Source organism: Mustela nivalis (genome assembly GCF_964662115.1).
Source record: "Mustela nivalis genome assembly, chromosome: 6".
In the NCBI taxonomy this organism is placed as follows: Eukaryota; Metazoa; Chordata; class Mammalia; order Carnivora; family Mustelidae; genus Mustela; species Mustela nivalis.
Window position 1 is genome coordinate 136880889 of NC_139025.1, and position 18304 is coordinate 136899192.

The 18304-nt window shown below is 36.6% G+C and overlaps 1 protein-coding gene across 1 annotated transcript in view; it reads left to right on the plus strand.

Moving 5' to 3' along the window:
• LOC309867645 (myocyte-specific enhancer factor 2A-like) overlaps nucleotides 1–18304 on the plus strand; it is a gene marked incomplete at both ends in the record, with an annotated part of 115624 nt that overhangs the window by 71328 nt on the left and 25992 nt on the right. Inside the window, 1 exon segment of the mRNA XM_082736704.1 lies at nucleotides 17275–17409. Coding sequence (XP_082592830.1) covers nucleotides 17275–17409 — 135 coding nt within the window.

The following is an 18304-nucleotide window of genomic DNA, read 5'->3' on the forward strand; positions in this document are numbered from 1 at the left end:
ATATAGACTCTATCAGCCTCTCTTTGGGAGTAGCCATGTGACTAAATTGGCCAATGGAATTTGAGTAGAAGTGACACATGCTGGTTCCAGGGCTGATCTGTCAAATACCTCCCACATGATCTTTATACTGTCTCTTCCCTCTTTGCCTGCCAGGTGCAGAGAATCCAGATGGGCACTCTTGAGGTCTTATGTGTGGAAGCACAAGATAAATGAATCTGGGCTCTGAATAATCTCATGCAAGCCTCTGAGATAAGAAACAACCTCATATGGCTTTTTATGAATAGGAAACTTCATTGTGTTAGACCACTGAGAGTGTTTTGTTCATTAAAGCATCTCGTGTTACTTATGCTAACTAAAACAGAAATTAAATCCAGCAGTATATAAAAGGGACAGTGTATTATGACTACATTGGATTGCTCACAGGAATGTAGGGTTGATTTAACAGTTATCCCATCATTGTGGAATGGAACTCTCAATAGGTATATATCTCTGCCACCAAAAACCAACCAACCAAATAAATAAATAAATAAAATAATAATAATCTTTATAGAGTCAAGGTAATGCCAGTCAAAAGAATTCAACAACTGATTCTGAAATAAAGGGAAAATGAGGGGGAAAAGAAGACCTCCTGAAGAATAACAGTGTGAGAGGGTTTGCTCTACAATATATTGTGACTTATTTTAAAGCTGTAGTAATGGAGATACTATGACAATGCACAAATACTGATTTCCAAACATAGCAGTGAAGTAATAGCTTAGAAACTGAACCATGTGTGCATAAATGGGGGGGTATCTATAATCATAGGGGAAAGAAAAAAATTCTTTAATAGTGCTGGGACAATTAGATACATAGGAAACTATGAAGGGAGTCTACCTCATATCTTACGTAAAATCTATCTCCAGGAAGATTATAGACTTAAATGCAGAAGGCAAAATTGAAAGCTTTTAGAAGATATAGGAGATTATTTTTATGATTTTGAGGTAGGGAAGGATTTATTGAAGACATAAAAACTATAAAGGAAAAATTGGTAAATTTGACTTTGTTTTTATCTGAAGGCAGTTTTTTTTTTCAAACCACAGAATGGAAAAAGATTTTTATAATGCATAAAATTAGTAAAGGACTTATGTTGATTTCAAATTTTAAAAATGACAATAAATAAGAAAAAGATGAACAACCCAATTAAAAATTTGGAAAGTACTTGACCAGACACTTAGAAAAAAAAATTCAGAGAGCCAATAGGTATGAAATGTGCTTCATTTCCTTAGTAATCAGGGAAATGCAAATCAACTTCTCATTTCAGGTAGAAATGTACTTCGATACAATTATAGTTGACCCTTGAACAGCTCCACAGTTGGGAAAACAGCACCCTGTGCAGTTGAAAATCCATGTTTGACTTTTAACTCCCCCTAAACTTAGCTGCTTACCAGAAGCCTTACCAGTAACATAGTCAGTTAACACACATTTTTCAAGTTATATGTGTTACATACTGTATCCTGACAGTAAAGTCAGCTGGAGAAGAGATGTTATTAAGAAAACTCGAAGGAAGAAAAAATACATTTACTGTATTATACTGTATTTATTAGGAAAGAGATTTTGGTAGGTCTGCACAGTTTAAACCTGTGTTGTTCAAAGAAAAAAGTACTTTAAAAAATGTTTTGACATTATCTAGTATAAGAAAGATAAGAGCCACATATTTTATGAACTTTGCAGTTCCATTCCCAAGAATATACTCTAGAGAATTGTGTGTAGATATGGGGTAGGTTATGTTTACAAAAATGTTCATAGCACCATTTTCATTTCAATAATGGCCAAAAAACTGAAGCAACTCCAATATCTGCAGTAGAATGAATAAAGTTTTTCCCCTATACAATGAGTTACAATATTCAGTGAAAATGAACAAACTAGATCTGTATGCAACCCTGAATCTAATAAACATAATGTATAATAAAAGAGGCGAGACAGAAGAATGCATCGCATATACTTCATTCACATAATATTAAAAAGTAAGCCGAAGGATATAGTTACAGGTACGCATACATGTGGTAAACCAGAAAGCTTCGTCATCACAGAGGTTGGGTGGTCTTTCCTGGAGAGGGCAGAGAGGAGAGGTGTGTGATTGAGGGAGATATATAGGTTCCAGTTCTAGTCTGTGTTTTGATTTGGTTTGATTACTAGTAGTCATTATATAATTGTTGAATTTAATAAATTTTGATGGCCTTTCTTTGTGAATTTTTCAGTTTTAAAAAATTAAATGTTTTTATGCATTTTCAGAGTGTTTAGGAAGAATATGAAGTGTCTTTAATTAGCAACAGTTATTGAAAATGAGGAAAAAGAGAACTTTGCCTATTTAAAATAGCCCTATTTGGTTTGAGTTCCTTGAAACTTAAGACATGTTATTCCTTTATTTTACAAGTAGTCATATCTTGTGCTAGATCTGATTATCCATTCATCCAGTATTTATGGAGCATTTACTGCTCAGGTGCTTGACAGAAATGAGATTCAGGATGGGTGGTGATATTATAGATTGATTAATTAGCTCCTTGTGCATTTAAAAAATCATGCATATATACGTATTGAGTATTTTAGTTCCATAGTTTTGCTTCTGAGTACTGTGATTCTATTAGCTTGTAATGGAATTTGGCAGTAGCAGAATTGAGCATACATTAAAGAACATTTCAGTTCTTTGTAGGCAGTTGTTAAACAGTCTTGTCAGGTGTGGGCTCTGGTAAACACTCAGACAGTATAGACTCCTGAGTTGAAAACTTTGTAGCATAACTAAAAATTGCAGAAAATGCCAGCCCCCTGTGATTTTTTTTTAATTTTTTATTTTTTTTATAAACATATATTTTTATCCCCAGGGGTACAGGTCTGTGAATCACCAGGTTTACACACTTCACAGCACTCACCAAAGCACACACCCTCCCCAATGTCCATAATCCCACCCCCTTCCCCCAAACCCCCTCCCCCCAGCAACCCTCAGTTTATTTTGTGAGATTAAGACTCACTTATGGTTTGTCTCCCTCCCAATTCCATCTTGTTTCATTGATTCTTCTTCTACCCACTTAAGCCCCCATATTTCATCACCACTTCCTCATATCAGGGGGATCATATGATAGTTGTCTTTCTCCGCTTGACTTATTTTGCTAAACATGATACACTCTAGTTCCATCCATGTTGTCGCAAATGGCAAGATTTCATTTCTTTTGATGGCTGCATAGTATTCCATTGTGTATATATACCACATCTTCTTGATCCATTCATCTGTTGATGGACATCTAGGTTCTTTCCATAGTTTGGCTATTGTGAACATTGCTGCTATAAACATTCGGGTGCACGTGCCCCTTTGGATCAGTACGTTTGTATCTTTAGGGTAAATACCCAATAGTGCAATTGCTGGGTCATAGGGCAGTTTTATTTTCAACATTTTGAGGAACCTCCATGCTGTTTTCCAGAGTGGCTGCACCAGCTTGCATTCCCACCAACAGTGTAGGAGGGTTCCCCTTTCTCCACATCCTCGCCAGCATCTGTCATTTCCTGACTTGTTGATTTTAGCCATTCTGACTGGTGTGAGGTGATATCTCATTGTGGTTTTGATTTGTATTTCCCTGATGCCGAGTGATATGGAGCACTTTTTCATGTGTCTGTTGGCCATCTGGATGTCTTCTTTACAGAAATGTCTGTTCATGTCCTCTGCCCATTTCTTGATTGGATTATTTGTTCTTTGGGTGTTGAGTTTGCTAAGTTCTTTATAGATTCTGGACACTAGTCCTTTATCTGATATGTCGTTTGCAAATATCTTCTCCCATTCTGTCAGTTGTCTTTTGATTTTGTTAACTGTTTCCTTTGCTGTGCAAAAGCTTTTGATCTTGATGAAATCCCAATAGTTCATTTTTGCCCTTGCTTCCCTTGCCTTTGGCGATGTTCCTAGGAAGATGTTGTTGCGGCTGAGGTCGAAGAGTTTGCTGCCTGTGTTCTCCTCAAGGATTTTGATGGATTCCTTTCGCACATTGAGGTCCTTCATCCATTTTGAGTCTATTTTCGTTTGTGGTGTAAGGAAATGGTCCAATTTCATTTTTCTGCATGTGGCTACCCAATTTTCCCAGCACCATTTATTGAAGAGGCTGTCTTTTTTCCATTGGACATTCTTTCCTGCTTTGTCGAAGATTATTTGACCATAGAGTTAAGGGTCTATTTCTGGGCTCTCTATTCTGTTCCATTGATCTATGTGTCTGTTTTTGTGCCAGTACCATGCTGTCTTGATGATGACAGCTTTATAATAGAGCTTGAAGTCTGTAATTGCGATGCCACCAACATTGGCTTTCTTTTTCAATATCCCTTTGGCTATTCAAGGTCTTTTCTGGTTCCATATAAATTTTAGCATTATTTGTTCCATTTCTTTGAAAAAGATGGATGGTACTTTGATAGGAATTGCATTAAATGTGTAGATTGCTTTAGGTAGCATAGATATTTTCACAATATTTATTCTTCCAATCCAGGAGCATGTGTCTTCCTCAATTACTTTCATGAGTACTTTATAATTTTCTGAGTATAGATTCTGTGCCTCTTTGGTTAGGTTTATTCCTAGGTATCTTATGGTTTTGGGTGCAATTGTAAATGAGATTGACTCCTTGATTTCTCTTTCCTCTGTCTTGTTTTTGGTGTAGAGAAATGCAACTGATTTCTGTGCATTGATTTTATATCCTGACACTTTACTGAATTCCTGTACAAGTTCTAGCAGTTTTGGAGTGGAGTCTTTTGGGTTTTCCACATATAGTTTCATATCATCTGCAAAGAGTGATAATTTGACTACTTCTTTGCCAATTTGTATGCCTTTAATTTCCTTTTCTTGTCTAATTGCTGAGGCTAGGACCTCTAGTACTATGTTGATTAGCAATGTTGATAATGGACATCCCTGCCGTGTTCCTGACCTTAGCGGAAAAGCTTTCAGTTTTTCTCCATTGAGAATGATATTTGTGGTGGGTTTTTCATAGATGGCTTTGATGATATTGAGGTATGTGCCCTCTATCCCTACACTTTGAAGAGTTTTGATCAGGAAGGGATGCTGTACTTTGTCAAATGCTTTTTCAGCATCTATTGAGAGTATCATATGGTTCCGGTTCTTTCTTTTATTGATGTGTTGTATCACATTGACTGATTTGCGGATGTTGAACCAACCTTGCAGCCCTGGAATAAATCCCACTTGGTCGTGGTGAATAATCCTTTTAAGGTACTGTTGAATCCTATTGTCTAGTATTTTGTTGAGTATTTTCGCATCTGTGTTCATCAAGGATATTGGTCTATAGCTCTCTTTTTTTATGGGATCATTGTCTGGTTTTGGGATCAAGGTGATGCTGGCCTCATAAAATGAGTTTGGAAGTTTTCCTTCCATTTCTATTTTTTGGAACAGTTTCAGGAGAATAGGAATTAATTCTTCTTTAAATGTTTGGTAGAATTCCCCTGGGAAGCCGTCTGGCCCTGGGCTTTTGTTTGTTTGGAGATTTTTAATGACTGTTTCAATCTCCTTACTGGTTATGGGTCTGTTCAGGCTTTCTATTTCTTCCTGATTCAGTTGTGGTAGTTTATATGTTTCTAGGAATGCATCCATTTCTTCCAGATTGTCAAATTTGTTGGCGTAGAGTTGCTCATAGTATGTTCTTATAATAGTTTGTATTTCTTTGGTGTTAGTTGTAATCTCTCCTCTTTCATTCATGATTTTATTTATTTGGGTCCTTTTTCTTTTCTTTTTGATAAGTCGGGCCAGGGGTTTATCAATTTTATTAATTATTTCAAAGAACCAGCTCCTAGTTTCGTTGATTTGTTCTATTGTTTTTTTGGTTTCTATTTCATTGATTTCTACTCTGATCTTTATGATTTCTCTTCTCCTGCTGGGCTTAGGGTTTCTTTCTTGTTCTTTCTCCAGCTCCTTTAGGTGTAGGGTTATGTTGTGTATTTGAGACCTTTCTTGTTTCTTGAGAAAGGCTTGTACCACTATATATTTTCCTCTCAGGACTGCCTTTGTTGTGTCCCACAGATTTTGAACCGTTGTATTTTCATTATCATTTGTTTCCATGATTTTTTTTTCAATTCTTCTTTAATTTCCCGGTTGACCCAATCATTCTTTAGAAGGATGCTCTTTAGTCTCCATGTATTTGGGTTCTTTCCAAACTTCCTTTTGTGGTTGAGTTCTAGCTTTAGAGCATTGTGGTCTGAAAATATGCAGGGAATGATCCCAATGTTTTGATACCAGTTGAGTCCTGATTTAGGACCGAGGATGTGATCTATTCTGGAGAATGTTCCATGTGCACTAGAGAAGAATGTGTATTCTGTTGCTTTGGGATGAAATGTTCTGAATATATCTGTGATGTCCATCTGGTCCAGTGTGTCGTTTAAGGCCTTTATTTCCTTGCTGGTCTTTTGCTTGGATGATCTGTCCATTTCAGTGAGGGGGTGTTAAAGTCCCCTACTATTATTGTATTATTGTTGATGTGTTTCTTTGATTTTGTTATTAATTGGTTTATATAGTTGGCTGATCCCATGTTAGGGGCATAGATATTTAAAATTGTTAGATCTTCTTGTTGGACAGACCCTTTGAGTATGATATAGTGTCCTTCCTCATCTCTTATTATACTCTTTGGCTTAAAATCTAATTGATCTGATATAAGGATTGCCACTCCTGCTTTCTTCTGATGCCCATTACCATGGTAAATTCTTTTCCGCCCCCTCACTTTAAATCTGGAGGTGTCTTCGGGCTTAAAATGAGTTTCTTGGAGGCAACATATAGATGGGTTTTGGTTTTTTTATCCATTCTGATAGCCTGTGTCTTTTGACAGGGGCATTTAACCCATTAACATTCAGGGTAACTATTGAGAGATATGAATTTAGTGCCATTGTATTGCCTGTAAGGTGACTGTTACAGTATATGGTCTCTGTTCCTTTCTGATCTACCACTTGTAGCTCTTTGCTTAGAGGACCCCTTTCAAGATTTCCTGTAGAGCTGGTTTGGTGTTTGCAAATTCTTTCAGTTTTTGTTTGTCCTGGAAGCTTTTAATCTCTCCTTCTATTTTCAATGATAGCCTAGCTGGATGTAGTATTCTTGGCTGCATGTTTTTCTCGTTTAGTGCTCTGAAAATATCATGCCAGCTCTTTCTGGCCTGCCAGGTCTCTGTGGATAAGTCAGCTGCCAATCTAATACTTTTACCATTGAATGTTCCAGACTTCTTTTCCCAGGCTGCTTTCAGTATTTTCTCTTTCACTGAGACTTGTAAATTTTACTATTAGGTGACGGGGTGTGGGCCTATTCTTATTAACTTTGAGTAGTGTTCTCTCAACCTCCTGAATTTTGATGCTCGTTCCCTTTGCCATATTGGGGAAATTCTCCCCAATAATTCTCTCCAGTATACCTTCTGCTCCCCTCTCTCTTTCTTCTTCTTCTGGAATCCCAATTATTCTAATGTTGTTTCGTCTTATGGTGTCACTTATCTCTCGAATTCTCCCCTCGTGGTCCAGTAGCTGTTTGTCCCTCTTTTGTTCAGCTTCTTTATTCTCTGTCATTTGGTCTTCTATATCACTAATTCTTTCTTCTGTCTCATTTATCCTAGCAGTGAGAGCCTCCATTTTTGATTGTACCTCATTAATAGCTTTTTTGATTTCAACTTGGTTAGATTTTAGTTCTTTTATTTCTCCAGAAAGGGCTTTTATATCTCTCGAGAGGGTTTCTCTAATATCTTCCATTCCTTTTTCGAGCCCGGCTAGAACCTTGAGAATTGTCATTCTGAACTCTAGATCTGACATATTACCAATGTCTGTATTGATTAGGTCCCTAGCCTTCGGTACTGCCTCTTGGCTCTTTTTTTTGTGGTGAATTTTTCCGCCTTGTCATTTTGTCCAGATAAGAGTATATGAAGGAGCAAGTAAAATACTAAAAGGGTGGCAAGAACCCCAGGAAAATATGCTTAAACCAAATCAGAAGAGATCCTAAATTGTGAAGGGGGAGAAAGGGGATAAAAAGAGGTTCAAAAAGGAAGAAAGAAAAAAAAGAAAAGAATTTTAGAAAAGAAAACAAATAAAGAAAAATATAAAAAAGAAAATATATATATATTAGATAAACTAGTTTAAAAACGTTAAAAAAAAAAAGGGTAAAAGTTAAAAAAAATTTTACCAGAAGGTGAGAAAAAAAAAATTAAATTAACGGCGAGACTAAAAAAAATCACAGGGATAATGCCATGAGTTCTGTGCTTTGCTTTCTCCTCCTCTGGAATTCTGCTACTCTCCTTGGTATTGAAACTGCACTCCTTGGTAGGTGAACTTGGTCTTGGCTGGATTTCTTGTTGATCTTCTGGGGGAAGGGCCTGGTGTAGTGATTCTCAAGTGTCTTTGCTCCAGGCGGAATTGCACCGCCCTTACCAGGGGCCAGGCTGAGTAATCCGCTCGGGTTTGCTTTCAGGAGCTTTTGTTCCCTGGGCGCTTTCCGTAGAGTTCCGGAGGACGGGAATACAAATGGCGGCCTCCTGGTCTCCGGCCCAGAGGAGCCGAGAGCCCGGGGCCCCACTCCTCAGTGTGCCCTCAGAGAACAGCGCCCAGTACTCCCGTCTGCCTGACCTCCGGCCACGCTCCGAGCTCACCGTGCCTGTGGCTGGTTCAAGGTAACACCGAGCTGTGAGCTTACTGTCCGCTCTGTCTCTGTAGCTGGTTTTCCCGTTCCAATACCCGCAAGCTCTGTGACAGTCAGACACCCCAGATCCTTCTGTGACCCTGCGGGACGTGAGGCCACGCTGACCCCACGTGGGCTTCACCCCAGTTTAGCCTCTGGAGCGATGTCCCTCAGTGGAACAGACTTTTAAAAGTCCTGATTTTGTGCTCCGTTGCTCCGCCGTTTTCCGGGAGCTGGCCCCTCCCCCCGGGGTCTATCTTCCCATCGCTTTGGATTCACATCTCCGCCAGTCCTACCTTTCAGAAAGTGGTTGTTTTTCTGTTTCCAGAATTGCTGTTCTTCTCTTTGATCTGCTGATGGATTTGCAGGTGTTTGCAATCTTTAGATAAGCTATCTAGCTGATCTCCGGCTAGCTGAAGTAGTCTCAGCCTGCTACTTCTCCACCATCTTGACTCCTCCCTGGGATTTTTTTTTTTTAAGATTTTATTTATTTACTTGTCAGAGAGCGAGGGAGCGAGTGAGCACAGGCTGACAGAGTGGCAGGAAGAGGGAGAAGCAGGCTCCCTACTGAGCAAGGAGCCTCGATGTGGGACTCGATCCCAGAACGCTGGGATGATGACCTGAGCCGAAGGCAGCCGCTTAACTGACTGAGCCACCCAGGCGTCCCTCACCCCGCCGGTCGGGATTTTTATCAGTTCTTATTTCAGACTTCCTAGAGTTTAAATATTTAAACTTATTTACAGTGAAAAATATCATGAGTACTAGATTTCTTTATTAAAAAACAAAATATTATGGTAACATGATTTTATGTATATGTATTTATATAATATCTCTATATATACACATGCATATATGTAATTTCCATGGAGAATAAGCGTATCTAAAATTTTAAATACATTGTTTTTTGGGGATAAGAGCATGTAAGCTAAAAAAAAAAAAAAAGCTGTTTAAAATTGACCACCTTTTGTATACAACCCATTTTGAAATATGTTTGCTTTTTTAAATTTATTGTATAAAAGAAAACTTGGATATACTTAGGGAAAAAAGTAAACAGCATTGTTTTTGTCTTGAGTTTCTTTTCCCTGTCTCCTTTCCACCATTTCCTTATCCTTTCCATCTCCACTGTCACTAGCAGATTTAATAATATAGGCTAGAAAATGAATTATAGGACCTGCCAATCTGTGCTATATACCGAGAATTCTGTATCTGCTTCCTTGAACTTGAGAGATAGGGTCGGTGATGCTTTGTAAGTAGAACAATACAGCACTTTAAGGATCTTTGTTGGTATATGTACCATTATTTGAATCAATTATCTTTGGCTAGAAACAGTAAGCACTGCTCAGGCATCTTACTTCCAGGTTTGGGATCCTTTCTGAGCTCAGAGTAGTGGGGGCACTAGCCAGACTTGTTTTGGGAATTATAGGACTTAGATAAGAGACCACTAATATATGACCTAAAGGATTATGATAGTTTTTTTCATCAAGGTTCTTTGATTCTAAGAACTAGAAATCCATTTAAAGTAACTCAAGCTAAAGAAGAATTTATCATTTTTTTAAAAAGATTGTATTTATTTGAAAGAGAGAGCACAAGCAGGGAAGAGGGGCCGAAGGAGAGGGAGAAGAAGGCTCCCTGTTGGGCAGAGAGCCTGCTTCAGGGCTCGATCCTAGGACCTGGAGACCATTACCTGAGTCAAAGGCAGATGTTTAATTAACTGCGCCACCCAGATACCCCTAAAGGAGAATTTATTGAGAGAATACAGTCACGTGGCACCCAAGGCAGATAGGAATACCGGGTGTTCTAAAGGCTTGGCACCAGGAGCTCCATCTCAAGGTCTGCATGGTGTGTCATCTCTGCCACCAACCCTGGTTTGCTGGATGACTCTGGCAAAGGCTTTATGTAAAAATAATTGATGTTCTGGGTCCTTTTCCAGTTAACCATTTTTATAATCAGAGTATAATTTCCAAATTTAAAAAAAGCTTTATTTATCTTACTGTCTTTTGTCGCAGTGGGAGAAAAGGGTTGGTGAGCTGTGGGACCTCTATCTTAGTACGAATAAGATTTTTTAAAAAACTGGGTTGGTTCTCTATAGATGGTATGAATTTTTCTACTCTAGAAAAGTATGACTTTTGTTTTTCAGGTTACCAAGTTTGTATTCCAACCTGCTGGGCTCAAAATAAGATCCAGAATCAAAACCTTTGTTTGGTAAAGACTATACACACACAGTGTAAGAGATGTCCTCTTGCACTACCAGTTCTATTCTTTATTATCCAAAAGCCCACTGGGGCATCTCCCAGCAGCTTTCAGAATATAAAAGTTAAATACATGTATGAATTTAAGAAATTATACCTATGAAATTATATTTTTTCTCATAGTTCAAAAGTAGCCAAATACAACAATTTCTGTGGATCCATCTGGTACAAACTAATATTTTTAGATTGCCTTATTATGTATTTTTACAAATTCATAACTTTATGTTTTAGAAGACTTCTAAAGGAACTTGTCATAGCATCCTGATCTCGTTCTTTGCCTTTTTTTTTATCTTGCAAGTATTAATAAATAAATATTTTATGCTTGTCTACCACCTTGTTTGTCTAGATTCAGAAAAATGTAAAGCAGTCTAGACTTCAGTCTTTGACTTGAAAGTTCACGTATTAGTTGAGGGTACATTAGATAGGTAAATACAAGGTAGTATAAATAAATGAATGTTCTATTGAATAAGTGCTCTTAGAATTTTATTGTAGGGAAGTAGTAGGGGAAAAGTTTCATGGAAGATGGGGTTCAAACAAGGCCACAGGCCATAGTGAGCTATAAAACAGTCCTACAGAAAAGAGGGCAGGGTTTTAAACAAGTGAGCCGATAAGTAGGAGCTAGGCTGTTGGTGACTTGCAGTTAGGCTAAGGAATTTTGGTTCTGTATTCTGTATCTGTTATTTCCAAAGAGGGATGTAAGATATGTAAAACAGTCTCTTGCAGTTTAGGAAGAAAATATTAGAAATTCTACTCTAAAATGTGCTTATTAATATTAAAAGGATTAATTTATGCATATAAATTGCAAAATGTATGCATATTTTGGGGGCTGTGCATAAAATATGTGTCTGGATGGAGTAGCTAATCTAAGTCTTAGAGACTGCTGCTTTAGATTCTAGAGAAGCATCAAAGATTTAAAACAGGTGTGATAAATACAAAGTGGTTTTGAGGAGACCCAAATCTCTAACAAGTTATGGGACAGATTAGAAAAGAGAGTAGAAAAAGTACAAGGGTATATTCTAAGCATCTAGATATAAAGCAGCACAGGCCTGTGTTGAATATGGTGGCAGTGGAAATAACTATAATCTATAAAACTTGGTGTTCCCTGTGAATTGTGGGGGAGAAAACAAAGCATGCACCTCAAGATTGCTTTCTGTGTTGCCTGGAGAAGGGTAAGTCTGAAGAGGGGATCTGTTTAATGAGAGGTAGTGAGTTCCATTGAAATAGAGTAGCCAGATATCCAAATGAAAATGTGCAACAGGCAGTTGAGACTATAGGTCTTCCAAATGTTAGGTTAGGTGTGAAAGAAAGCATAATCATTACTCTTACAACTATAGAATGAACAGGCATCAAAGATTTTATTTAACGAATGAGTACACCAGTAAGATGTTACAGCCAGTTCAAAGAACTCAAAATACCATGTAATAGTGGTTAAAGAATGCTGAAGTGAATTTACAAATGCAAGAACACGGGTCAGTATCCACAAGGTGATAATCAGTGACATCCCACAGGAAACAATTTCTATGAACAGGAGTTATTTGCAGTTATTATTCATTTTCTGCAAGTTAATTAACATCCATCCCTACAGAGTTGTAATATAGCTTTGTCAAAGAACAAAGGTAGATAAACCTGAATGAAAGTTCTAGCCAGGATGTAATTTTCATTGTTTTTTCCATAAATTGATGGAAATGTTTTAAATTTCAGAGCCTTCCTATTGGTAGGGTCTTTAATCAATAGAAATTTTTAAGTTCCTCTTCATTTAGTTAAAACTCATTTAATTAATACAAAAAAAAAAAAAAAAAAAACGACCCACCTCTTTTAAGTTTAATTTGGGCATTTCCAGCTCAGAAACTGTGGATGTGATACAGGGATCCCTTGTCCCTTGGAAGTTTTGTTTTTGGTTTTTTGGTTTTTTGTTTTAAGATTTTATTTGTTTATTTGAGAGAGCACAAGCAGGGGAAGCCTCAGGTAGAGCGAGAGGGGGAGAAGCAGGCTTTCTGCTGAACAAGGAGCCCAATGCAGGGCTTGACCCAGGACACTGGGATCATGACTTGAGCCGAAGGCAGACGCTTAACCAACTGAGCCACCCAGGTGCCCCTCCCTTGGAAATTCATATATGTAAAACACCACCCAGTCTTCTAGCAGCTCAAATTTCACCTTAGAACTCACTTACTTCAGATGGAGAGGAACCCTGCCTCAGAAGATTGTGGGTTTGTTGTTGTAGACTGTTGTACTCTTAATACTGTGATAGGAATAGCATTTAATTTATGAATTACCACAAGAATTAAGGATTACTCTTTTATTTCTTGAAGAAGAATACTGAAAGGTTACAAGCCTTCTCTGATCATCTCTCCTTAATTTTTGATACTATAATAAATTAACACAAATCACTAATCAGTTAACCAAATATTTTCAAAAAATTTAGCAGCACATTAGTTTTTTCTTTTAAAAACCAATGCTTAGTACATACTAAATCCTAACAAGAATTACTGGGAAGCTCCCTTGAGTTTACATTTACTGTGAAACATAAGTCAAGGGTAGTTTTATACTACTGTTAAACAGTACTCTTCAAAAGTAAAATCATGACTCTCAAATCTAAAATGAACATGAATCAAAGACTTTAACTCGTGGGCACCTGAGTGCTCAGTCCGTTAAGCATCCAGCTCTTGGTTTGGGTTCACGTCGAGATCGTGGGGGTCCTTCGATCACCCTGCATTGGCCTCCGCATTCAGTGCAGAGACCACTTGAGAATTCTGTCCCTCTGCTCCTCTTTCCCACTCACACACACTCTTTAAAAAAAAAAAAAAAGATTTTAACTCATTAGTGACTGAGGAAACTGGAAAAAATTACAAGTGGTTAATAGATAAATCCTAAGATTAGACAAATACATAAGCCCATCAAGAAGGCAAAATAAATTTTCTTCGTCGGTGCAAAAAAATAAAAGACCTGACCTCTTCCACAGTAGTGACAGAAGTCAATTGAACCACCATCAGACAGAATTTATTTGCATGTCTACAAACATTAATTTCCATTATTACCAGTTTCAACAAATTAACTTCTATCTCTACAGAGTTGTTAAATAGCTCAAAGGCACAAACCCCATAGAATCGGATGACATGGAAGGATGTGCCCTAAACAATACATAGTTTTCCATAAAGACACTTAGGAGGGGTTTTTTTTTTTTTTTTTGATCCATTTAAAAAGCTTTCAGAATCTGTCCTTAGATAACTAATACTTAAGGTAAATATTAGCTAAGGACGTTGATTATTTAAAATCTGCATTTTATAATGTATGTTCAAGTATGCAGAAAGTACCTGACCGAATTGGCCCAAAATATAAGAAGAAGTGCCATTAAAATCATAATATTGTTTACATCTATTGTGAGGAGTAGAAATGTTTGTTTTTTAAAGGTGTTTAGCTAACCCTCCAAAAATAAAATTTCTTTTATAGAAACACACTGATGAAAATTATATGGGCATTCATTTTAGGATTTCATTTAAGTAATCTTTGCAGTTGGAATCATTAGACATGTTTAGAACACTGGTACAAAAGAACACCTAACAGGTTGTATCAAGTTAGCTTAAATTAATAACTTAATTATTTAAGAAAAGCAACTTCAGTCAACTTACATGATACATACCTGTGAAACTTGAAATTATTTTGGCACAATTGAACTTTCCCCATGAGTTTGCCATAATGTCACTGAAAACTGTCTGTTGATGTACAATAGCAAAGTACTTTTTATGAAGTACTATTTACTTCAGAATGGACCATAATAATCATCTGTAATAGCCATAGACTGTGCACCGTGCTAGTACTCTTAAGGAATACACAACAACAGATTCCTCAAAATGGTAGCCTTTCACACTGTTTTCTTCGTTAACCAAGTGTTTTTATTGTGGCTGACCTGAAGCACGTGAAAAAATTGAAGCTAGCCTGTTTCTTATATGCCTCACCTAAGCTTGTTAATAGATGACAGCATTCCATGTGTTAGTACCTGTGACACAGGAGAGACTTTTACTATTAAGCTCTGTGGTAATGATAAAGAAGACAGAAAAAGTCTTTTTATGGTAGTTGGGTCCTCACAACAACTCTTCATGTTCTGGTGATAAGAAGACGCAAGTTGGGTATCCAGTAGAGGTACATGAGCTTGTTATCTCCAGAGCTGATAGAGCCTCTTGAATTCCCTCACAATGACAGGAACCCCATCTGAAGTGAAGGCTTGCAGAGCTGGAGATACCAGAACACTATTCTTTATGAGTGCAAGTAGGGTTAACCCTGTTGTTGTAGAATAAAACTTCTGTGTAATTACTTTAAAAGTCCATATTCTTTTTCTTCAGTAATTTGAAAGGACTTCAAAGAGGCACATAGTTGGTGGTCGCTATTAGTGAAAGCATGACTATGAATTTCCTAGTCTTAAGATGCGTGAATATGATGGGAAAATATCTGGAGATTTCAGGCTAGAATAAGTCAACAAGTTCATGATGAAATCTGTGTAGGCACTTACTATATTTGTTTTGTTTCTAGGGCTGTGTAGGTTATAAGAGTTCATTGTGTTCCAATATTCTGAATGTTAACGTCTTCATTGCTGATAGCAACTTGCAGAGCTTTGGCAAGCAGAACTTGCTACAGTGAGCGGAGGAGAATACATGTCTCCATCCCTTAGTTCTAAATAACTGGACCTTTTATGGCTAAGTACACATAAAAGTTCATGTGATCAGTTATATCCATAGAACATAGAGCCACGGGGCCAGTGTTAGGGAAGTACAGGTAGTGTTTGCTCTATGCTTATGTTTAGTGATTGTGTTACGGTGGGGGTTTCAGAGACTATATGTGGGATTCCTAGTGCATGCTAAGTAATTGGAGAAGTTAACGTATCAGCACTTAGGATTGTTTATGATTCTGTAAGCATGAAAAAAATCAAATTGACTAAAGGATTTTAAAATAATTTGACTTCAGGGAAACTAAGAAAAAAATTTCCTATCTTAACCTGTTGTGTGTTTACATTCTTTCAGTGCTTATAAAATAAGCATTCATAATTGTAAATTATATTTTAAAGGATATCAAGATTACTATGAATTAATTAAGTGCATCTTAAATCTAATTTAAATAATCATTAAAGAATAAATTAGCAAACATAGTACTAATTTATTGATCAAACTTTGTTTCCCAATTAAATAAACTTCATTAGTTTACTTGGAAAATTTTAACTTCCCAAAACTTCACAGTGGTTGATTAGAAAATCAGCCAGCCTCAAAGCTATTTAAAATGTTGAACTCTGTAATTCTACTTTAAAAAAACACCCATTGGGGTTTTTAAAAATTTAGACATTCTGGAAATAAATTAGTATTCCACAAATTGTCAAGCCCTTGGTTGTAAAGCTACTCTTTTAAATATTGAACAAGTCATTTATGGTGATTTTAGTGAAAAAAATTAAAAATCAGAAAACAAATAGTTCATTATATTTTTACCTCAAAATAAGAAGGAAAAGTGAACATATTGTCTAGGAGATACTTTCATAACACAAAGTTTTCCAGAAAGTCAGTTCAGTGGATTAGGTCAACCCCTGAAGGAGCTCTGTACGAAGAGGTAGCCAAGGGGGTGAAAGATACATGCTGTTTAACATATTATTACAAACTTTAAAAGTAAGTAGAAGGGGGAAAATTTCATTAGTGGGGTGTTTTTTTGTTTTGTTTTATAGAACTTCAAAATAAATTTGTTGCAATCTTACACCAATAGATGTTCAGTGTCACTAATAAAGTCACTAATAATATGTATACTCTACATAGAAAAGAGTCATAGCTGTCAAATGTAAATAAGTATTTGCGTTTTTTGCCTTTAAGTTTTGTAGGAAAATGATAGTATTTAAGAACAAATTAGGAATGAGGTTACTGAGATAGGATGCTAATTCTTTCTGGTGGCTAGGATAAACTCAGGTGGAAAGCAGTTTCAGTAGATGAAGTTGCTGAAATGTTCATTTTGTAAAGGTACTATGATAGCTTCTCAGAGCATCATTTTGATACATTTCTGTGTCAGTTTGCACACTCATTGGCCCTATCAGATGTGTTGATCAGGCTGTAATCAGATTCAGATTGTAAATGTCAGAGCCGTGAGTAATTTAGTATCTCTAGGAAGTTTGGGAAGAAAGAATCCAAATAAATTAACATTTCTTTTTTTCTTAATGTGCACTGGGAACATTAATTTTGCTTATACCTAAGGTTTACATTATTTGGAGGATTAGAGTACATTTGTGATCATTTAAAAACCATTTCAGTGGCTCTTGTAATAATTCATTCAGTCTGTGCTCTCTTAATAAATTTTACAAAACTCATGGCAAGTTAGTATCATTTGTGTGTGAATTTTCCAATTGTATTTCAGACTTTAAGAAAGAAAGGCCTGAATGGTTGTGAGAGTCCTGATGCTGACGATTACTTTGAGCACAGTCCACTCTCGGAGGACAGATTCAGCAAACTAAATGAAGATAGTGATTTTATTTCAAACGAGGCCCTGAAAGTACTTTTACTTTACCTCTACTTTTTATTTGTTGATCCTTTTTGTTAACTTCATTATATAGGCTCTGAACAAGAAGGAACACAGAGGGTGCGACAGCCCAGACCCTGATACTTCCTATGTGCTAACTCCACATACAGAAGAAAAATATAAAAAAATTAATGAGGAATTTGATAATATGATGCGGAATCATAAAATCGCAGTGAGTACTAAAGTATGGTTTCTGCTTTTATCTTGTGCATGAAGATATTGGCTATGCATCCTGTTTATTTTCGCAGTGGGTGATGATACCAATAAGTAGAAGGGGAAGAAATTTCGTTAGGGTTTTTTTGTTGTTGTTTGTTTTACAGAACTTCAAAATAAATTTGTTGGAGTCTTATAATAATACATGTTCAGTGTCTTAAACAAGGAAGTGAAGAGAAGGCATCCTAATCTAAGTTCTACTTACTGTCTCCTATACCTTTGGACAGGGCGCATAAATCCCTCTCAGATGCCAATTTTCTCATCAGTAAAGTGAATGAGCTGGCTTACGTAATTTTTAAGGTCCCTTCTAGCTCTTAAATTTCCATGATTGTAAATATAAAGGGTTCATATAAGATTTCCCTTTCCCTCTCATGACTTAAAAAATATTACATGTACATTAATAGATCTTGAGACTATAAAATATAAAGTGATTAGATTTATTACAAAATTTGATGTTTCAGGATTATTTTTAATTATTTTGTATAGTTGCTGTAATAGTAGTAACTTACTCTTTGGTTCTTTGTAAATGTCTGAAAACTATTTGGCAAAATACCTCCAAACTTTTCTTTTCTTTTATTGTAGGTATTGAGGAAGAGAGGCTTGGCTTGATACTAATTTAAGGAAGCAAAGTTTTTAAACTGGTTGCAAATCAAAT